The 23,888-nt window shown below is 44.6% G+C and overlaps 1 protein-coding gene across 2 annotated transcripts in view; it reads left to right on the forward strand.

Annotated features, from left to right (window-relative positions):
* Positions 1 to 11,930, forward strand: part of ttc7a (tetratricopeptide repeat domain 7A) — a 57,029-nt gene extending 45,099 nt beyond the window's left edge. Inside the window, exon 20 of one of the 2 annotated variants that reach the window (XM_065959184.1) lies at positions 10,968 to 11,173. In XM_065959184.1, the coding sequence (XP_065815256.1) occupies positions 10,968 to 11,023 (56 nt within the window). In that variant the 3' untranslated portion in view covers positions 11,024 to 11,173. Of the gene's footprint in view, positions 1 to 10,967 lie in introns of both variants that reach the window. The other variant, XM_020641297.3, reaches the window with a different exon arrangement.
* Positions 11,931 to 23,888: the final 11,958 nt, after the last annotated feature.

Below are 23,888 nucleotides of genomic sequence, written 5' to 3' on the forward strand. Positions count from 1 at the left end.
CAAATACTCGACAGAGTATCTGTTAGTGTTGAACCACTGAGGCAACAACGTTAGCACAGCATCTTTCCAGCATCAAACAAGGTAGGAAAACCTTTGTATCCTCGCAGCACGGGCCGGTTTCGTCCTCTGAGCTGCACGGTAGACTCTGGAAGTAGAAAGAGGGTCGTTGTTGGCGTCTCAGAAATAACAAAAACATCCACAGTTAGCAGGATTGACTCAGACTGCGAGTGGTTGCCATGGTTGCTTCTTCTTCTTTCTGCTGTTTGGCGGATTTGCAAACCAACTATGTGCGTATTGCCACCTGCTATCAGAGTGTGTACATACACAGGTGTACTCGGGCATGGAACAGTGTTACTAATGTGAACACAGACCGGGGGGGAGGGGGGAGCGATCGTGCCTAATGTGAAATCGCCCCTAAAATGAAAATCCTTGTTAACATGTTAGTCAGCAGAAATTGCAAGTTGAATTTCTCAAAGTCGGACTAACACACCTCGATGATGCGGTTGGTGGTCGATTTCCTCTTGCATATAAACACCTCATTCAAACACATGGTGTCACTTAGCGTTCTGAGCATGCTCCACAGTTCGAGCAGCGAAGAAAGCCGAGTAGAAAACAAAACAAAGGTTTCAAAAGGGCGAGTGCTGGAGCGAAAACAGCGATTTATTGGACACACGAGGAGACACAGTTTATGTTGTGTCACCTGAAGGAGTTAAACATGTTGAAGTACTATATGTTGTTTGGATTGTTTGGTATGTGACGTAGTAGGTCAACCAGAAGATGGTCAAATAGTAACTAGCTAAAGGTGGAAATAACGCCACCTACTGGACCGAAGTCAGACCTATTCTGTCGATAAATCGATTTTCCCCCGGTGCTTGTAATCTGGGACAAGGACAGTCATCCAATTGAATGGCCTAGCTCAATTAAACTGTGCATGTTAACATAGTGAGTGTTGGGATTGTGGTCATTGTAGTTCTTTTATCATGCTACAGCTCCGTCTTACTTGTGGATGTGTTCTTTTTTTGTGTGCAAACATCAAATTTCGAAACAAGCAAAATTTTATAAAAAAAATAAACGAAGGACAAAGCGCTGCTCAAGACTCGCACTCGTTCTCCTGATCACTCACCCACATTTATTTTATCTGAGCCCATCCCCTTTCTCTATCTCTCTTTCTCTGCACTACAAAGATCCTCTCTCGCCCACTCTCCGGCTCACTCTCTCTCTCAGCCAGTCTTCAGCATGATCCACTGGATTAACCATCGCTGCTCTGACCTCTGAACTCTCTCTGTTGTCATGGTGAAGGGAGGGAGAGGGATATTCCTCAAATCCAAGACTCACAGATCCACACACACACAAACACACACGCACAGTCTGTGGTCTCCATAGCGACCATAGATGTGCTGTTTGACTTAACCATCAGCCACATGTGACCACATAAGGCTAATGCTTTTGCTCCTATTGTATGTGCGTGTGGTTGTGTGTGTGTGTGTGCTTGTGTGTGTGTGTCGATGTGTGTGTGCGTGTGTAGTACAGTCCCGTTGGGGTAGATGGAGGGACGCGTCTCTTCCATATTTGGCCTGTGGGAGAACTGATCCCAGGGGGTGAAAAGTTGAATTTTAGCCAGCTGGCGGTGTCCTACTCTGGGTCTCTTACAGGCCAGATGTGTTCTTCTGCGTGCGTGCGTGGATTTGGCACACTTTAACTTGGATTAAAACACAGTAAGGGTGGAGTGGGTGATTTAACACAAAATATGATCGTAATAATATTTTCTATAATTACTTATTTGATTATCCACATAAATTACGCAATGTTAAAAAATGAGTCTTTAGGGGGCCGGTAGCCTAGTGGTGAGTGCACACGCCCAACGTACGGAGGCTTAAGTCCTCAAGAGCAGGCGGCCCAGGTTTGAATCAAACCCCACCCCACTCTCTCTCTCTCTCTCTCTCTCTCTCTCCTCTCTCTCTCCCTCCCCCTGGTTTCTGATTCTGTCCACTGTCATGTCCACATGGTGCCCCATGGTTCAGTTTTTAAGTAAGCCTTCACGATATGAGAAAAAAACTTGGCGTGCAATAACCTTGTTCAATAATGCGATAATAACTTAGTTTGCATCATGTCCCTCCTGAATCCAAATAAACACACAGTATGCAAACTTCACCACCAGGGGGCTCTCAATCAAAACAATGACAAGGCTAATGGGGAATCATGGGAGTGATTCTCTCTGCTACTCCACCCCCCACATCAACCCCCTGATGAAAACAAAATCCAAGTCGACCGTAGTCTAGACGAGCTGGTGAAACCGACCTGAGGAAGAGAAAATGTTTACTGACGAGTGTACGAATGTATCCGAGTATAATCGACATGACATTTTTATAACAGCAGCTCATACAGCAACAGTAAGGCAGCTTTCAGCAGCAGCTCACGGTTCCTTATGTAGCGGCCTTTGACGTAACATCCGGGGTTTCCATGGCAACGGTAAACATGTCATAAGACAAGGGACAGTACAACTATCAAATTAAGTTTGTAAGTACTCAACAAAAAACAACAACACAGGTTTAGTCCATTTTTAATTAATTTGATATTTTAGAGTAAAAACTCAACATATTGCGTCTTTAAATCCAAAATGATTTTCTCTTCACTAATTTGGCATCAATAGAAGAAGTGTACTGAATCATCATAATCAATGTTAATTTTATTGAACCGCCTATTGAGCTGGGTTGAAGGCCCTGCTGTGTGCTCTTAAAGAAAATCTGTGCTCTGTAAAATGCTGTCATAACGCACGACGACGAGCTAGTGGAGCGGTGTGCGATAGTTTCCTCCTTCATCATTGTGCTGCAGTCTAACTGGGACAGTGTGTGGGGACATTTTATCTGGAGCTCTGCCCATATTTCTGTCTTGCATCAGCCTGCCAGAACACAACCTACAGTTTCTGCTTCTCTGAGGCTCCGCTGGCTTCATGCATTTATTTTTACACTGTATCTGCTGCGGACACTTTGTGTGCCGGTGGCCCATTTATTCTGCTCTGCTGCCTTGAGGGGAATTCTGACGATATTCTCGGTTGATATTCTTACACTCGAGCTATGATTCTGCAAAGGTACATACTGTACTTTCCTTGAGTGTCCTTAAGATCTTATTTTAAGTTATTAGGGCGACAGATAAAAGATGTTCTCCTGCTGTGGCTGAACACTGAAAGTCTTTCGGAAAAAAGCGTGGATGCAGAAATGTTTTGTCTCATATAAGAAGGGCATGAAGGGAGAGAGCAGGAGGGGTAAGATAGTCCGGAGCATGCTGCAAATGTTGAGCCCTGAGCTAGTGTTGTAGTCGAGACCACACTAACGAGACCAAGACACACCCGAGACCAGAGTGCTGCAAGACCGAGACAGGACCAAGACATTTAGGGATCGAGACCAAGACCAAGGCAAGGCAGGACCAAGACCATAAGTATCAATGAAAAATCATCATCTTGTGTGCAGCAGCCATGTCACTCATTTAGACCGTAACACCGGAAAGGTTGCAGCCCTAACCCGGGGGTTAAAAATCAAATTATGAATGACTTGAAGTTATTCGCTCTCATAGAGGGAGGCGTTTTCCTACCATGGTGGTTTTGACCGGTGTTGATTTAAAATCTGGAGTCAGCCCAGTTTGAGACCGAGACCAAGTAAAAATGCTTTCAATTCCAAGTTCAGACCAAGACCTCCAAATAGTGGTCTCGAGACCGGTCTTGAGACCCAGACTGGTCTTTCCGAGTGCTACAACACTCCCCTGAACTGTATTTTAATAGTTTTTTAATTTGTACAATTGTTAATTTTCTCAGAAATTTTGCCTGCCTGCCACTAGGTGGCGCTGTAGCCATAAACTGGCTGTAGCTCTGGTTTTTGGGCCTTCTCTCCCTGTGCTACTACCCAGATGTAAACAGGCACAGTAAGCAGATATCATCTGGTAGGAGCAGTACAGTTTAGCTGAATTATGAGCTGGATAGAAAAGAGAGATGAGGTCATACGTGACTGTGTCAGGTTGAACTGGCACATTGCAAGTTTACCCGCCAGCTGCACCCTCTGTCGTTATTTGTGACTGAAGAACTCGTGGAATACAGCTCATTTTCTCTCACCAGAGCAGAACAAGAAATGAACAGAGGCTACTTTCTCGAGGTTGAGGACGTCATTGATTAGCTCCACTCAGGGTAACCAGAGGGAAGTGAAGTCGTAATTCTCTCCACAGAAGAAGAGGAAGGGGGAAATGTGAGTCAGGGGAAACCATAACTGGAAGCTCAGAAGCCGCTGAGGTGTGGCTTGTTACAAAACACTGCCACCGTCGTTCCCCTTTTTCACCACACAACACACTTGATGTATTAGTTATCCATGTGGTTTTCCAGTGTGTGTGTGTGTGTGTGTGTGTGTGTGTGTGTGTGTGTGTGTGAGGGGGAGAGAGAGAGAGATCAGACAGTGACTCACAGCTCTGGTCAGCTGCTGGTTTCAGAGTATTTTGGGCATCGATGAGGGTGTGGTAGTAAAGGAAACCAGTATAGGACCCTGCTATGCTATACGCTTGTTCTTGCTAATGGTTAGCACATTCCAGCTCTCGTTTCTTGGATGTAATAGTCCTCAGGTTAACTCTAAGTATCTATTTTATTAATCCATCCCACTATCTGTGTGTGTGTGTGTGTGTGTGTGTGTGTGTGTGTGTGTGTGTGTGTGTGTGTGTGTGTGTGTGTGTGTGTGTGTGTGTGTGTGTGTGTGTGTGTGTGTGTGTGTGTGTGTGTGTGTGTGTGTGTGTGTGTGTGTGTGTGCGCGCCGTTCACCTCGTTCTGGCAAGGTGTGTGTATGTGTATCATTCACGTGTGTGTTCTCATGGCTTGCTGATACTCAAACACGGCCCAGCCTCGCTTCCGGCAATGGCATGAAATGAATCTGACCCACTCCCAACATCCTCCACATCTCATCCCTGCTGCTGTGACTCACACACATGCACACACGCACACACGTGCGCGCGCACACACACACACACACACACACACACACACACACACACACACACACACACACACACACACACACACAGACTTCTTCCTCCTCAGCTGAAGCATATTCATACACTGCTTCACATATGCATGCACACTCTCAAGGACGAGGACTTGTGCTCATTGAATTAATCGCGTTCCAATTATCAAATGCCCCCCATCTCTCTCTCTCTCTCTCTCTCTCTCTCTCTCTCTCTCTCTCTCCCTCTTTCTCTCTCTCCCCCTCTCTCTCTCTCTCTCTCTCTCCCTCTCTCTCTCTCTCTCTCCCCCCTCTCTCTCTCCCCCCCCTCTCTCTCCCCCCCCTCTCTCTCTCCCTCTCAATCCCCTCTCTCTCTCTCCCCCCTCTCTCTCTCCCCCCCTCTCTCTCCCCCCTCTCTCTCTCTCCCTCTCAATCCCCTCCCTCTCTCCCTCTCTCTCTCTCTCTCTCTCCCTCTCTGTCTCTCTCTCTCTCTCTCTCTCCCCCCTCTCTCAGTCTCCCTCTCTCTGTCTCCCTCTCTCTCTCTCTCTGGATGGGGGTGGTTGTCAGCTGATTAGATAATGCAAATACATTATTTATAACACTTTGCACGTTCTCGCCGCTTTATGGGATTGCCTAGCAACCAGGGAAATATATTCTATTGAGCGAGACCTCTGATAACCACGGAGAGAGAGAGAGAGAGAGAGAAAGAGGGTTGGGAGTTGGCTGGTTCATCCGTTGCTATGTATGGCTCATCTGGGCCCACTTATTTTTTCCTTTTTCTACACCTCTCTCTTTTTTTCTTTCCATCTCTCTCTCTCTACATCCATTGTTCCCAGTTTAGCTTTTCCTCACTCCCTTCCCTTCCTTCCCTTCCCTTCCTTCCTTGCTTCCTTTTCCTTTCCTCTGTTGCTCCTGTATCGACCCCTCTCTTTCCTTCCTCCCTCCTTATTTCCTTCTTCCCTTCCTGCTGTCTTTTCCCAGGTGGGTGTGCACCTGTCGTTGACTTTTAAAACACTATATATTTATAGATCTGCTCTGAGCAAGAGGTGAGAATTAACTTTGCAATGCAGACGCACTGCACATGGTGTGTCTTTTTCACGCTCATATATATATATAGCCAAACTATTTACCAGGTGCAGTCAGGTGTCAAGGGAGAGATGCTCAACATGAGATAGTCTCTTCAGCATCACACGGAGAGAAACTTTAGATTCTGCAAACAGAGGAAAAATAGACACATTTTGTGTCTCTAATTGGTTGTTTTGCCTCTTTTTAACATTGTTTTGTTTATTTTGTGCATCTTTGTGGTTGTTTTGTGCATCTTTGTGGTTGTTTTGTGCATCTTTGTGGTTGTTTTGTGCACATTTTATGCTGCTCTCTGAAGTTGTTTGGTAGATATTTTTCAGTTGCTTTTTGTCTGTTTGTAGTTGTTTTATCTGTCTTTGAGGTAAATATTAAAGAGACACAGTACATGAAGGGTTAATAGGAAGACAAAGATCTGAACAGAAACAGCAGCCTCAGCTCACCTCAGCTCGCCCTGCATGACTGGACTTAACCTCTGATGGGATTAAAGGTTCAGGTGAGACTCTCCTGCTGGTTCAGAGGCAGTTCAGCAGGTCACTGGGCTACACTGTGTGTGTGTGTGTGTGTGTGTGTGTGTGTGTGTGTGTGTGTGTGTGTGTGTGTGTGTGTGTGTGTGTGTGTGTGTGTGTGTGTGTGTGTGTGTGTGTGTGTGTGTGTGTGTGTGTGTGTGTGTGTGTGTGTGTGTGTGTGTGTGTGTGTGTGTGTGTGTGTGTGTGTGTGTTCATGCCCTCACGGTGCCATATTGGATTAAAGTGAACTACTTTAAGATCCAGAGCAGACTAACCACCTCTAGACTGAGACCATGAAGGGGTTTCCTAACTTTTTACCAAAATGTACATATTAATAATGTCATTCTTTGGTGTCAGAGGCGTTCTCAGCTCTGCAGGCTGCATTGTCAACAACAGCAGACGATACGCCTAAATTTAGAGTTCAGCTGTCCGTCTCGAAGACAATCATTTCTGTGCTGGGAACTAATCCATAAATTATTTTATTGTTCAAGTCATGCAGGTCTGAGGCTACCTTAGAAGCATTTTAAGCTTCTTCTGGAGCTTTAACTCATACTAAGATTTGGATCCAAGTGTTTATTTGCAAACTGTTATTGCTTTCACACTTAAAGAAAACTCCTGATAAACTCCTGATATTTCACAGGAGGAGCTGCATGTGTGAACGCGAACAGACACATTTTTCACTCAGAGTTCACCCGGAGTTTCTCCTGCCAGACCCCTAGTATTTTCTCCGCAGCAAGTCAGAGCGAGTTGATGTGAGAACACAGCAGAATACTCTCCTGAGAATTCACCTCGAGCCAATAGGAGGGGGGAGTGATGATTATATCCTATTCTCCGCTCTATTGTTGATGTTGTCATTCTGTTGATCTACACGTAGCAGTGATATAAAGACAAATATTCTCATAATAGCGTCGTGTAGCGTCGTGTAGCGGACTCTGTTGCTTCGTCCGCTACTTCTGCATCTTACCTCAGGGGGCCCCCACTCCAGTCTGACAGGGATAGTCTCCTGCTGTGAGGATCATGTGTGAACAGTCAAGTCAGGAGAACATCCGGAGCAGTCCTCCTGAAATGATCGAGATATTATCCGGAGTGCAGATTTGAAAACGAGTTATGATATAAAGAAAAATTTTATCGCTCCCTTGAGACTGAGAGAGTTCTGAGTGAAAAGAAGTTATCCAATTAATATATTATTGCCGTTAATAATTCTTTGTGTTAGGAGCTTTTTAGAGGATTATTCTTTTTGTCTTTGCACAGTTTGAAATATGAAAATGATCAGAACAAAAACCTTTCTTCAATGCTAATCAATCTTGTGATCAACCTCACTTGGATGTGTTTTCCTCCCCTTTAATCCGGCTTGTAGAAATGTTCTTGATTCCTTGTTCTACACTGGTTGCAGTATTTATAAAGTTTTCTTTAGATGTAACTTAAAAGATGTAGATGTAAAACGCTGCCGCCCACTCGCTCGACTCGGCTCAGTTGTGCTCCACAACAAAAAACAAACCCGTGCTGCCAGCTCGACGGGATCAGCTGAGGTAAGAAACTGCAGGCAGATGGCTGAGAGTAATTAAAAGCAAAAGCAATAGATACCAGGTTTTTTATTGTAAAGCCAAAAACTCTCACTGGCTTCTGAACGCTCTTGAACACACATTATTTCACTCCCTCCCTCACTCCACTCATTCTGCTTCCTCCCTCTGCTTCCTTTCTTCCATCGACTGCATATTAAAATGGACAGCGCTTCTCCAGAATGCCCCCTCACTGACATACTGCGCCCATGTAACTGTCTTCTAACCGCAGCTGATAAAAGGTCAAAGGTCCCTCGTGTGGGTTCAGTCCAGGGCATGAAAAGATTCTTGTGTCGTCTTCCTCTAATATATGCATAAAGCGCTGCAGGAGCCTCATTTGTCAAAAGAGCTGTCAGTCATGACGTCATGAATTTTAATAATTCAAACTAAACTTCTCTGAAAATGATGAACACCTGGACATAAATCAAAAGAAAACATGTTCAAGACTATTTGACACGTCCCTTGGTTTTACAGTTTGACCCATTTTACTTCTGTTGCCATGGAGGAGGCAGAGCTTATGACCCATACTTCAGCCCGTCAGCCGCAAAGACTTTAAAGTTGACCTATTCTGCTGATCCCCATTTTTAAACTCACAAAGTGTGACAATGCTGGATGCCCAAACTAAACGTGGGCAAAAATGTTGGAGTAATCCCAGGATAAGTCTGCAGGGGGCGTGAAACAGCTTGATCTGCAAATCACGCCATAGTTCCCCGATATGAAACCAAGAATTTCATGAGACGTCTTCAAGCCTCTACGTAAGCCGTTGAAACCTCTTACAAAGACTCTCTTCTCCTAGAGCAGCCCTCCCTGGCAGCCCTGCAGCATTCTGCCCCCTAAAAGGCTTCCAGAGAGCTGGCCAATCAGAAGAGGGTGGGCACTTGGGGAGGGAGGCCTTAAAGAGACAGAGTTCTTTGGTGCTCTTTAGGTTTCACAGACTTGGTATGTTTTGGCTTCACTTTTTGGGGAGCTGTCATGTCGTCCGTCTCTCTAAATCAGTCTACGGTTAGGTGTTAGGTGCTGAAAGGGGCGGGGCCAGTGTTGCTACAGGAAACGACTGTTCAGCCGTGTCTCTGTTTAGCAGATCCTGTGTTTACATCAGACTTTATTTTATTCAGAGCGTTTATTTGATCAAGCTGTTGACCTCGAATGATCGTCTTTACCATGGTTACCAGCAGATCTGACAGATGGAAGGTGTGTGTGTGTGTGTGTGTGTGTATGAAAGAAAGAGAGAGTGTGTCAATGTGTCTATTTGTCTGTGTGTGTGTGTGTGTGTGTGTGTGTGTGTGTGTGTGTGTGTGTGTGTGTGTGTGTGTGTGTGTGTGTGTGTGTGTGTGTGTGTGTGTGTGTGTGTGTGTGTGTGTGTGTGTGTGTGTGTGTGTGTGTGTGTGTGTGTGTGTGTGTGTGTGCGCGTGCGTTATGTTCAAACCATTGGAATAATGCCAGCCTGAGAGTCTGGAGACTAGAGCTCAGACAAGAGGATACGGAAACTGGTGGCCAAACTATCAGAAAAGAATACACACACACACACACACACACACACACACACACACACACACACACACACACACACACACACACACACACACACACACACACACACACACACACTTGTCACCCTGTGTGTACCTCCTGTGACAAGTTTTTATCTGTACCCATGAGTTTTGGTCTTTTTCTTGTTTTCCTCACGGTCGCCATGAGGAGAAGCGGATTGGAGGAAGGGTGTGTGTGTGTGTGTGTGTGTGAGATTTCATTGAAAGTTGCATCAGACCCCCAGACAGACAGATATGTGACTTTCAGCCCAATTAATCTGAAGCTTGTGAGCAGAGAGAGCATAACAAGACTGTCTGTCTGACCCCAGGCCAGCTAAGTGTGTGTGTGTGTGTGTGTGTGTGTGTGTGTGTGTGTGTGTGTGTGTGTGTGTGTGTGTGTGTGTGTGTGTGTGTAGTATGTTAAAATCCATGGAGTTGGTCAGTTGCGTGATGCCCTTTTCTGTCTGGTTCTCAAACATGCTGAACCCCGACCACAAGAAGACACACACATTCAAACATGCACACACACACACACACACACAGTGCGGCTGACCTTTAACATCATGACAACAGATATCATACTTAATGTCGCTCTTTTTCTCACAGCTTGAACTCTTTTCTTGGTTTTGTGATGATTTATTTATTTATATACACAAAACACAGTTTAAAGGAAACTTAATTTCTTACTCAGCTTTTCTGCCACACACACAGTCACACACACCCACACAGTCTCACATATATACACACACACACACACACACACACACACACACACACACACACAGTCACACACACCCACACAGTCTCACACATATACACACACACACACACACACACACACACACAGTCACACACACCCACACAGTCTCACACATACACACACACACACACACACACACACACACACACACACACAGTCACACACACACATATATGTATACATGTACCGCACAGTATTACGCCTGTGAGTGTGACGGTTGCATGCATACCCAGCTCCCTTCCTTGCAGAGCCCTGGGCACTCATCGTCCAACACGCCATGAAAAAAAAAGTATTTAAATCACGTGTTCTCTGAAGAAACTCACCAGTGTTTCCAAGAGTTGTTACATATGTATGGTTGTACACTTCTTTTGTAATTTTTTGCCTCCATGCAGAGTCAGTTGTTGATTATGTAAGAAAATGCTGTTTGCACACGTGCACAAAACTCCCGAGTCTGAGCTGCATGTGTGAACGCTAACAGAGAAACTTCTTACTTTGAGTTTTCTGAACTTTTTCCACTTCTCCATTATTTCTTATTCTTCTAATTCTCTTCGTCCATGTAGGGCCACCTCCTGGTGAAGACGGAGCGTGTGCACCTCGGGGAGAAGGTCCTGCGTGATGCGGTTCAGGTCCACAGCACCTCCCACGAGGCGTGGAGCGGCCTGGGCGAGGCCCTGCAGTCCCGGGGCTCCATCCAGGCCCCCGAATGCTTCCTGACCGCCCTGGAGCTGGAGGCCTCCTGCCCCATCCGGCCCTTTGCCATCATCCCCAGAGAGCTTTAAGGGACGGGTTGGGTGAGGGCGGCTCAGTGTGTGGATGGATAATTCTTCACTGATAAAGAATGTTTTTATTTGGGACATTTTAATTTATTTCTTGTGTGATAAGGAGATCACGTCTGCTTATCTCTGTTTATAAATGAGGACGCTAAAGGAGCTATCTTAGCTCACTCATAAACCCCTCCCCCTACAAGTTGTTTTTTCTATGAATCAAACAAAAAAGATTTAGAACTCTGCAATCGTATTCTTTACCCACAGCTATGCTAGCAGTTTCCCCCTGTTTCCAGTCTTTATGCTAAGCTAAGCTAACCATGTCCTACATACAGCTTTATATTTAACAAACAGAAAGAAAGATGGACTCCATCTCGTCATCCAGACACAAACAAAATCAGTTTATCTCTTAAGGTATTTATTTTACCTCTTTTATTTCTGTAATATCTCAAAAACAAGAAATCAAAATCTGATTTTGGTGAAATAATATATTCAGTCAGTCTGATTGTCCTGAAAATATCTCATGTAAGCATTCAGTGTTGAACCTTTCATATTCTAACAACTTCCTGTTTGGATGATATTTTGATTTAATTGTGATATTTAATGTTCTTCATGGAGAAAAAGCAACAGAGGGATTCAGATTTCTGCAGATGAAAAAGTTGTATATTTAATGTTTGAATGTATTTCTGTGATTGTGTTCATCTCCTCTTGAGTACAGGAGTGGAAGTTACAAATGTTGAGTAATATATTTTGAAAATATGAATGTTTCATGTCACTTTATGGCTCATTAATTCAGCATAAAAGCACATTTTCTTCTGATGACACTCAAACCCTGATATAATGAATTACTTTTTCCCTGAAAATGTAAATCAAGTGGACTGACCACCAACTCTTTAATGAGAAACTGCGACCCAAATTTGTGATATTCTTCAACCAATGAGATTTATTAAATAAAAAAGAGTGGAGTTTGATCACAGACTGTACAAAACATGACAGAACAAAAAAAAACATTTTGTTAAAGGGCTTCACCGACTTATCGACACAATTTTTTCCAGGTACACATTAGTGACCTGCTGGAAACGGCCCTGCAACCAACTTTTGGGTCCCAACCCACCATTTGAGAACCACTGAGAAAGCTTAAAGGTCACATATTATGCCAAATCCACTTCACCATGTTTTTCTAACACTAACAAGTGTCCTCGATCCCGGGCCGATCTCCTGCTCCTGAGCGGGTAACATGATTTTCCGCCATTCTTACAAATTCTGGTCGTACGTCTGCAAACACTCACACAGTGAGAGCAAAGCCACGAGCTGATTCCCAGACTTGGGGACTTCTTTTCCATAGTGGGCGTGCACAAACTGACAGACAAGCGTCCGAAAATCACCATGGCGACAGCAGGCATGCCTGTTTAATTTTGTCTTCTTCCTCTTAATATAAATAAGTTTTGGCGTCATATCTGCAGACCTCCAGCTGACTGGAAATATTTTTTTAATATTTAGCTGCTAAGTTAGTTAGCGGTGATGCTGAGAGAGAGAGAGAGAGAGAGAGAGAGAGAGTTTTTGCCGGTGTGTGTTTATTTGAGCTGCACATATAAAACAACTGTAGTACACACTTGAAAATTGTAAATGCTCCGTCCTGCTTTTACTCGCCACAGCTTTGGTCGTCGAGTACAATTTAGGCGAACACTTCGAGCTGACATTCCGACACGACTTCCATGCGATCGTTAAGTGTACGCCCGGCTTGAGAGGAAAACAGCTCAATGGCGTCCTTTCCATAACAGAAGATGAGTTTCTATCCACTGGAGACATCAGAGGAAGATGGCCGCCTTGTGAATGGATGTGCTGCTGTATGTCAGAGATGTGCTGGTTACATTCTGAAGCAGATTGTGTTGTTGTTGTTCCTCTATATGTGGAGGCATAGATCATGTATAGGCTGTCAGTCACAGCAGCAGCTCATCTTTATTTCAGCGCCTTGATGTATTTTTGATGATGCTGTTGATTGACGCTGCTTTCATGTTCACGCATACAAACAACCTCCTCATCCTCCATCGTCCAATGAGAGCTCTTCTGTCACGGGCGTTCACACATCATTCAGAACGTCTCCATTATTATTTTTATGTCTGCGTGTGTGTGGGAGTGACAGTATGGATGCATGTGTTTAATTAAAGTTTGTCGGCGACCCGTCCGCTCGTTGTGTGTTTGATGTTTGGTTTCTCTCCGTTATAAACAATAACAGCTTTAAAAAAAATCACTGCTGGATGCCAAGTCTTCACCTGCCCTGTCACTTGTGACTAATGGACATCACTTCCGAGTGCCTAACCACATTAATGTGAGCAGTAGCACTGTGCTGCCAGCTTATGTAATACTGCCAGCACTCTCTCTCTCTCTCCTCCTCTGTCTCTCTGCGCCGCTCGCCCTCTCCCTGCTTGGCTGATGTGATGTGATGTGGCTTGGTTGCCTAGCAGCCATCCTCTTGTTTGAGTAACTGGGGAAGCTGAGCGATATCTGGTCTGCAGAAACACACACACACACACACACACACACACAAACACTCAAACACACACACACACACACACACACACACACAAACACTCAAACACACACTTAAAATGCCCGTGTTGTGTGGTTTTCCAGGCCTGACAGTGTGTGTTTGATGTCTGCTGTTACCATGTGAGGTATGAGCCAGCTATAATCAATGTCTCAGCCTGCTCTAAATTGATTTGTGTCATGGGAAGAACCTACGTTTCTTAACCCTTTCCCTCCCTTCCCTGCAGGGCTCTAATCCCCACCTCCTCAGTCTTCACACTCTCTCCTCCGTCGCCCACGCTCTCCATCACTCCCGACGTGAAAATCCCTCATTAATCAATACTTTGATTTCCACGCAGGAATTATCGATCCCTGTCGCCTCTTTTCTAGCCGAAGTCCGAGGTAAATCTATTTTTACTTTTCCCCTGGTCGTCGCCGTCGCTCCCTGGTTCCATCCTCTCCTCATTAGCACCGTGTGTGACACCTACACAGGGGCTCCGGGAGATGAATGGTCTAATCCCTGTGGGGAGGGAGTGAAATATTACATGGTGTGCTCACACAGATACACACTCACACTGACAACGAGCGCACACGTTTTAAGATATACACACACACACACACACACACATACCATGGGCTTGACAGCTCGGGTAAAAGGAGACAGATTAATGGAGGAAGCGGCCCGCTGCAAAGCCTCTCAGAATGACAACGGGCAGATGAAGCTCTATTCACTGGACCCGGAGTCCCCCCCCCCACACACACATACATATACAGTATGCAGTCTATACTGTACACTTAAGATCAATGAATGCCAAAAATCTTATTGTGTGTGCATGTCTGCGTCATCGTGATGTCAGAGCACTCAGGTGTGGCTCTCTGGTTACGCCGTGTCTTCTACCTGAGCAGTTTGTATGGGGGATATGATAGGGGGGGTTGGGGGGGTTGGGGAGGGGGGTACAGGTATCAAGTGTACAATTACTGTACATTAACTGTCTTCTACCTATATCTGAATCTGGCTCTCATCTACAGACTTTTTCTACGTCTGTGTAGCTCTCTCCTTACAGACGACAACGAGCTTCCTGTTGAGATTATTTCCCATCATGCTCCTGGTGGAAATAAAGAAGATAAGAAACAAAGGGAGCGGAAACAGAAGCAGCTTTTGTCCACAGCTTTTCGCCAGTTTGTCTTGGTTAGCGTTACAAGCTAACAGGCTGCTAGCCAGGCATTTCCCTGGATCTAACAGCCGCTGTGCTAACACTTTGTGCTGACAACTGGCATCAAACTCTGGTGTGTCCTTCAGTTCAGACGCAGTGACTTTGGGGCGTGTGCAGACTTTTTTGACTGCTGTGGCCCAACGATGGGACGGACTAATGCATGAGGTTTATGTGAATGAAGAAACAAAAGTATATTTATCCTTTCTGTCACCACTTCTGTCACACTTTAACTGCAAACATTAAACTCATCATACAGATGTTATATTCCTTTGGTGTAATCTTTGAACAGAGTGGTAACATAAATCTTCTTGGCTTAAAGTCTTCAAGGACAAAAGGAGAAGCTGTACCGACTGGAAGTCCCTACAGAGGGTAGTGAGGACAGTGGAAAAAATCATCAGGACTTCACTCCCTCCCATCCAAGAAATTGCAAAAAAAAAACGTTGCCTGATCAGGGCTCATAACTTCAGAAGAGACACATCCCACCCCCACCATGGACTGCTCTCACTGCTGGACTCTGGAAAGCGGTTTCGCAGTCTTCGATGCAGAACAGCCAGGTTCTGTAACAGCTTCTCCCCACAGGCCATAAGACTGTTGACCACAAAATAATAGTCCCTCCAACCCCCCTTCAAACCCCCACACAGGACTGTGCCACATAATATCAACCAGTGCAAGGGAATGAATCGCAGAAGTTCAGTTCAAGTGGGTGATCATACCGAGTGAGGTGTGTGTGTGTGTGTGTGTGTGTGTGTGTGTGTGTGTGTGTGTGTGTGTGTGTGTGTGTGTGTGTGTGTGTGTGTGTGTGTGTGTGTGTGTGTGTGTGTGTGTGTGTGTGTGTGTGTGTGTGTGTGTGTGTGTGTGTGTGTGTGTGTGTGTGTGTGTGTGTGTGTGTGTGTGTGTGTGTGTGTGTGTGTGAGAGAGTGAGTGTGAGAGAGTGTCGATGCCAACCCTGAAGGGGCACACGGAGGGCACAGGCTGGGTGGTGAGGCTGCAGAGTGCCAAGAAGGAAACCATAAACCACCATTGTGATGTCCAAACAAGGCGGAGGAGTCATGGATGGGTGAGGGGTGTGATGGAGGTTATGAGGATCAGATGTGGCTCCGTAATCTCATTTATAAATAAAGCGACTGGTGCAGTAGACATATACATAGTTCATCCCCGCAGGGCGAATGTGTTCCAGCAGAGTTCAATGCACATGTTGAAAGGTTTCAAAAGAGTCGCCTAAAGGTGACGGGGAAAATACAGCATGTTCTCAGAAGCATCTCTTGTTCCAGAAGCTTTATTTTCTGATATGACTCGAGTACTTTTTAACAAGTTGACTAGAAATACTCAATAATTGTTTCCAGTAGTCATTTATCAGACTACGGTTATGACACAATATCTACATTAATCCTCAGAGGATACATACAAGCAGCAACCTGCGGGGATGAAAAATTAAGCCACTGCAAATGTGGAAAGAAAACTGCAGTTCCTTGAGCATCCACTAGAGGCTGCCCGCAAAAGACCCTGAAGTCCCATTAACACCCCATATTAACATTTTCATTTTGACAACAGAAATAAACAGCTTAGGGTTCATAGTTATTTTTATAAATTTGCAAAAATTAGGGGCGTGGCCAAGTTGACTGACAGGTCGATGCGTTGTAGCTAAGGCTCGCCTCTGCTCCACCTCTTTGCCTGTTTCGATTTTAGTTCATTTGAGTCAGCGTTACATTTGTTGGGCTTCAAAACGTTTCTTCAGATACCAATGTGTCATGTCACTGAGACTCGGTCCATGTTTTATACAGTCCATGGATATAAGACAAAAATTCATAACCATAAAATCTGTAAATTTAGCATGAAGAAGTGGACGTGGAGGTTACAGACATTCTGGTAAATTTTCTTTCTACCATGAAATTAGTTTGGGAAACAAGGTATTCTAATACAAAGCTACAAGCCTAGTTTACCTTAGCATAGACATTGGAATTGCAAAGCAGCTAGCTTATCTTAGCTCAACTGAAAGACTGGAAATGTCAAAATAGCTAACATTGCTCCATCCGAAAGTACTAAATCTGCCCTTCAGCGCTTCTTTAGGTCATTAATCACCTCTCATATTTTACAAGTTTCACAAGGAACAATTTATGAAAACATGTAAGCTATTGTACTGATGCTTAGTTAAGTTAAGCTAACATGAACAAATCTCCAAAAGGCTCCAACAGCACAAACATAGCCCAGAGGTTAAAGGTCAGGGACTAAATTAGCTAAGGGGACACCTAGCAGACAGCTAGCAGCTCCCACCTGTCACTCAAAGAGGCCACGCCCCTCTAATTCTACATCCCTTTAAGCCTTAATATAATGTAAACAGGTGAGTTATATAAACATTCAGCCCGTACAGTTGAAGAGAGAAATGAGCTCTAGAGACCCAAACTGTTTTTTTGTACCAGACTGTAAACATGTTTATTTTAACATGGAGCTCTATGGGGATTGACTCGCTGCAGGAGACAGACTCTAGTGGACACTGGAGGAACTGCATGTTCAAGAGTGCATTACTGGTTAAGGCAAACTGAGCCATGGTTTCAGAGTGGAATGTATTTTCTGATCTAACTCTCAACAATAAACTTACTTCTGTTTTAAATATAATTCAGCAGACATAAGGGCAAAAGTTCACATTTTAATCCACCTGTTAAAAGCCCTGAGCTGCCAAGATATTAAAAGATGTGAAATAAGTGTTAAATTATTCTCACATTGTTGCTGCTGCTTTATCGTCTCTTTTATTGGACTGATGCTCTTTTATGAGGTTGACATTGTGAAGCAGCGAACCTCATAACACAGGCGCTGTGTCCTCTTCCATCAATGACTCCAGCTCACCTGTTCGACCTCCAGCACTCTTGGTCCAAGTCCACATCCGCCAGCACTGTTACCCACGCAAACAATGACCCTGTTGTTCACTAACAGCCGCCCATTGGAGCTGATTAAACTTTTAAATGTCATTTAATCAAAGCGAGATGTTGCTCCGATGTGTCTGTCAGCGGCCTGAGGGGGGGTGGTGGGGGGTAAAAGGATACCTGGACACCCTCCTGGCCTGTTACATTCTTGGTCAGGCTTGTCATCACCCTCAGTGTGCGGCTGTGTTAGTGTGTGTGTGTGACCTGGACTAACAGGGAGCAGCACCTCTGAACCTGTAAACTCTGTTTGACCTGCAGGATCTCAAGGTGCTGCAGTTAAACAGAGAGAGAAAGACAGAGCTGTTTTCGTTCTGCACAATGGTTTCTCTGTTTGTTTGGTGACCTTTAGCATCGACTAAAAGTAGCATTTGTCTCACAACAGAATTGGATTATGGGTATTTTTGTGTAACTTCACATTCTTTGGAAATTCCATCCTCCTGCCTATCGTCATCACTCTGCAGCACTCTGCGGCAGGGTCACATTTTCTCAGCGTGTTAGCTGCTAATTCTCCGTCCTTGACTCCAGCCCCGGTTGAGGAGCGGGGGTCACGTCACCTCCTGACGGAAGCTGCCAGAAACTCAGATTTTCCTCTTCTAATGTGCTGCTTCTGCTTCTGCTTTCTAAAGGTTGACCGGATCTCATTAAGTTGCTCCCGCAGACTGAAGTTGACGTTTGGTCTGACTGTGCAGCTCGCCTGATACCAGATGTTCTCCTGACCTTTAAGAGATGTAACTGGGCCAGCACACGCCGCGTCTTAAATCCAATTCAAACCTTTAGGAAAACAGACCTCTGAAGTATTGTTTGTTTAAACATTGATTTAAAATAAAAACAAACAGGATAGCTGAATAATTCAAGTCAATTCAAAACCTTTATTTAACTGAAGGTTGCCCTCATTTATGGTGACGTCGAGCTCACAGCATAAAAGCAAGGACACAAATAAAAAGCAAGTTGAAAAGAAAGAAGAATCAGCTCAAAAGAAAAAAATTACATTTCCAAAAAAACAGCCAGCTACACAGTTAAAAACAAATGCACATTGATGCACAGTGGTTCATTACTATGGCCTACTATGGCGCTGCATATGAAGGCAGAGTCTTAACTTTTAAAATGAGTTGGATAACATTCCAGGAATATGAAGAATCGAATGAAAAAGCAGTTTTTCCAAGATCTGAATGTGCTCAGGGGACCTTAAGTACCAGCCAATGACTGGAACGAGTGAAATACCTTCCAACAATGATGTTATGTAAGGAGGCAGCTTACCAGTAAGATAAACAAATACCAATGGTTTATGCGTCTTTCTGCAAGAGAAGCCCAACCAACCCAACACACAATGTTGCACATCATATCTATCACCAGTGATGAATCTGATAGCACAGTCAAGGGGTTTGACTCGTGTATTAACAGCAGAGGACTAGGACGTCCCTCTCCCCCCCCCCCATCATGATTTCATTACAATATTTAGCTGAAGGTAAACCAAAAATGTTGAAAACAGCATGCAGACACAAACAGGCTTCCATAATCTCTATTTACAGATTATACATAAAAATGTAATTTATTAGAAGTGTTGAAATAAGTCGTCTCTACATGCAGAGACAGTACATCGTAGATTTTCCGACATTTATGTTGACACTGATTTCAAACCTCCAAATAAGGACACTTTAATTTGACTTCAAACCCTCCTGTATCATTCCGCAGATCGGTGACTGCCGCTGGTCACACAAGGTGTCAGGTCAAGGTTTCCTCCTGAGCAGCTCGGTGAAGTTGGTTGTCAGTCTCATAACAGTTCTAATCCCTTGCTTTTCTATTGGTTTAAACAGCAACAGCATTGGCAACTACATGGATTGACACATATACAGATAAATCAGTTTTGCAAGCACGGTGTATTATTTTGGTTGGTTAAAACCAGGACAGGGACTGTTACAAACCGGGACATATGAGTGTTTTATAGATATCTGTTGGGACTCGGGACACAAAGCTTGAAAGCAGGACGGTCCCGGTCAAATTGGGACACTCAAAGTCCACACTAGAGGTTGCGGAAGAAGAGACTGAATGACGGATCTGAGGTGGCGTCTTTGCTCAGACGGTCACCCAACTTCCAGCTCGGCTCGTAGGCGCCTGGTCCAGGAGTGTTCTGTTGAACACTTTAGATTAGTTTCAGGTCTGCGTCCAGTAACAGCTTTTTATGTTCAAGCAGCGCTTCTCATCTCTGCTTACTACTTGGTTACAAAAGTTGGCTCAAATCACTTCTGCATTTCTCCACAATGACCGTAAGGTATTCTTCATATTCAATGAAATTTTGCTCGAAAAACATGAAAACAACAGAAAGGAATCATGTCCTAGCATCAGCAGCTCTACAAACTGAACCCTTGAATGTACGAGTCATCTAGCTGCTTGTCTTCACTGATGAAAAAGTAGCCATGTGCAGTAATATAGAAATGTAGGATGCAAACCATGGTGATGTCGAATTGAATCGTTGACAGGATAATCATAACAAATCGAATCATAAGACCAGTGAAGATGCACAGCCCTGGGACCTACTCGGGGGTCTTAAAATCATTACTTTCAAAAAAGGAATTATTGTGTTTCTATTGCAAAGTTTTAAGATCTAAATTTTCATTGTTGTTGTTTTTTTAGAGAGAGAGAAAGAGAGAGAGAATGACATGCAGGAAAGGAACCACTACAGGTCGGACTAGAACCCGGGCTGTCTGCTTAGAGGACTATAGCCTCCGTACATGAGGCGCGACCTCACTGGTAGGTTATCAGCGCCCCAGGTGTGAGGACAGGAACTATCCCCCGAATGACGTGATGGTGTGTGCTTGTCTTTGTGCATTAATGTATCTCTAACTTCATCTTCCACCTATAATCATGACATTCTAAGAAAAGGAGAAGTGAGGCTTAACTCTTGTTGTATCACAGAATCAGAATCTGTGTGTGTGTGTGTGTGTGTGTGTGTGTGTGTGTGTGTGTGTGTGTGTGTGTGTGTGTGTGTGTGTGTGTGTGTGGTGTGTGTGTGTGTGTGTATTTGCAGGTTTGAGCATCAGTTTGCAAGAGTGTTTTTAAAGAGCAAAGGATCACAAGTGCATGTGTGTGTATGTGCATTAATGTCATTGTGTAGCTGTGTGTGTCTGTGAGGGGGAAATCTGATTGACAGGAAGAGAGCGGCTGCGTGGCCGTGCCTGTGGTCGAGGCCAGCTGTGGGTGTTAAGGCGTCAGTATGAGGCATATGTCAGAGATCAGTGGTGGACTGCAGAGATCGCTGAGATGAGGAGAGAGCTAGGGGCGCGCTGGGGGTCGACAGAGGCAGAGATTACCGGGGGCTTGGTGCCCTGACCACAGGCGCAATGGCTGCTCACCACACACACACATTAAAGCAGCGGATACACACACACTCACACAACTGGCCCTCCATGTAAAGCTGCGTGTTAATAAGATTGTCTTCCTCTCCTTTGTCTCAGGAATAATGAGTGGGGGAATAAGAGCCCGGCTCTTGAACTTCTTGAACCTCTTAAGTGTCGGCAACTGAAGGAAAACAGAGCGCGGGGATTAAGGAGATGTGCCGAGATCACATTCTGTGCAGCCCGTCTGACTGTCACAACAAACAAAACACTTCACTGGTGAACACAGATGTGCACACAATCACAGGATCTAAACTTTGTCACATTTCAACATCTGAAAGAGACCGTCAGACATCCTTCCAAAAGAAAGATCTGTCCTCTCCAGCTCTGGACGTGCTGCTGTGTGTTGCCAAACTACATCAGTGGATTTTAAGCACTTTGAGGAATGATCTTCCTCTGGAGTTAATGTTCACTCTGACACAACAGAACAGCATCAGAGAGTAAAAGTGGAATTCATTAGAACAAAAAAAGAGAGTCCTGAAAAACACTCAAAAAACCTCATCATCTGTTTGAGGTCACTGTCTTCATCCAAAGACTTATGACACCTGTCTTACTAAACAGAGTCTTATTATTTATTGTTCATATCAGTTGTTGATCAGTACGGCCTTTGTACAAGCCGGTGGAGAGCAGGCGCCTCGCATCAGTCCTCGTCACACTGGTTGCAGAATTGACTTACAATCATGAAGCTGTCGTACGTCATCCTCCACTCTCTCCCCACATTTCCTGTCTCTCTATATCTGTACCAGCTGCAGCTTTATGTGTGGGCCTTGTAGGCCCCTCCCACTTGTGCAACTGACCCATAGACCATATAAACATACACCTTTCAGTGATGTCACCTATTGGTTTCTGAAGGTCTATCCATGGTGGTCATCATGTTAGAAATCCTGAATGAATCAAACTTTTGGTCAACCTAACGACAGACAAAGAGGTGGAGAGGAGGCAGGGCTTAAACCTCCTAACAAGCAACTAAATTGGACCAACCCATCATTCAGATCAGCAATAAGCCCAAAAAAAACCCTAAAAATATGAAATAAGTTAAAGTAGCAGATGAAATGCTAAAATGACTATATGATCTGACATTAAGGAAACATGCTATGTTGAAGTGCTGGCTTCTCTGACAACAATGCAGCAGCCAGTATGTCCTCCTTCTAACTTTAGATTCTGGTCCTGAATGCTCTGGATTTGTTTGGACCAGAGAAGGTAGGTGGTTTGAAGGCACCCCCACAAGGCCATTTTGGATGCCCCTCGGTTGCCAGATATGAGAGCAGTTATCAGGTCAAACCAACAGGTGTTGCAGCGGGCAAGAGAAGTGGTTCAGATAGAAGTGATTGTACCCGACCTAAAAAGCCTCTGCATGTTTCTAATAAGCTCCACGAGCAGAAACGTGCTCAAACTAGGATCAATATTGGAGATGCTTTTGAAAAATGGAGAGAGGTTAGAACACAGAAAGGTTTACAGACCGATGCAGAGCTGGATAAACACTGAAGCTTCAGTGTCCACCACATGGTGACCTGTGTGAGCATCGACTCTAGAGAGGAGGGGGCGGGGGGAGACAGCCCTCTGCATTGTTTTGATTTTGGACTGAAGTACCCATTTCAAACACTAGGGGTCAGAGTTACATATTGCTCCTTTAAAAGTAATGTGAATGATTTTTTTTGATTCGGCAGCAGTATTATTTTCCATTTCTGGCTTTATAAAAACTCACAAAGTTAATATAGTCGGTTTCCATAATCGCTGTGCGTATTTTTATGCTTGGATCTGATGACAGGATCTGTGTCTGAAGATTGGATGAATATAACTCTCCACTCCCTCAACAACTGTCTGTGCAACGACATTCAGCCGCTCCCCTACATGAGTGTCTAAATCTGTGAATATGAAGCTACATGCACGCACTCAGGGAAACCTTCTGAATAAATACATGATTCAAAACAAAAGAAGAAGAACACATGTGCTATGTTTTTATTCATGCATGCACTCTGTAATGTGCACCATTATTATGTGACCTGTATCGCTGCTGTTCTCTGTGACCCGGCATTCTTGCCCGTGTGTTTGTTTCGTCGACAGAGCGAGTACGTGGAGTAGGTAGCGATAAGAATAGCTGTTTTATTGTGCGCGGCTGCCTCGGCTCTTTAATGCTGAATGTGTTATCTGAGGGAGCAGCATGCCACAGTAAGCTATGTGCATGTGACGCATGGCTGAGCAGAATTCCTCCTCCTGAGAGCATCGAAGGCCGGAGATAGGAGGGAGGCAGAGGGAGAGATGGAGGGGGGGGGGGGGGGGGGGCAGTACCAGGAACATGTCGTTAAGTGGAATGAGGTACTCTTCGTTGCTGATAAGATCATCTTGCTCCCCTGGCTGGCGTCGCTAAAACGATTTGAGCAAAACAAATGTTGCTGATTATGTTGTTGGCAGAGCACAGATCCCCTCCAGACACGTCGATAAACTGAGACCAAGTTAGGGTTGTTATGATACCACAATGTTTAACTTAGTTATGTTTCATGTAAGACTCAAACAATATCCATAACTGTGTTGATACCATGGCAACAAAAACAGAGTTAAAGGCAATCAATATTTGATCTTTTCTTCTTTTTTTTTTAACACAGTGGACTCGACTCCTGGCCTGTGACCTCAAGGTTCATGTCATCCCCCAATCTTTTTTTAAGTTAT

The sequence above is a fragment of the Labrus bergylta genome, chromosome 10, assembly GCF_963930695.1.
Source record: "Labrus bergylta chromosome 10, fLabBer1.1, whole genome shotgun sequence".
NCBI lineage: Eukaryota > Metazoa > Chordata > Actinopteri > Labriformes > Labridae > Labrus > Labrus bergylta.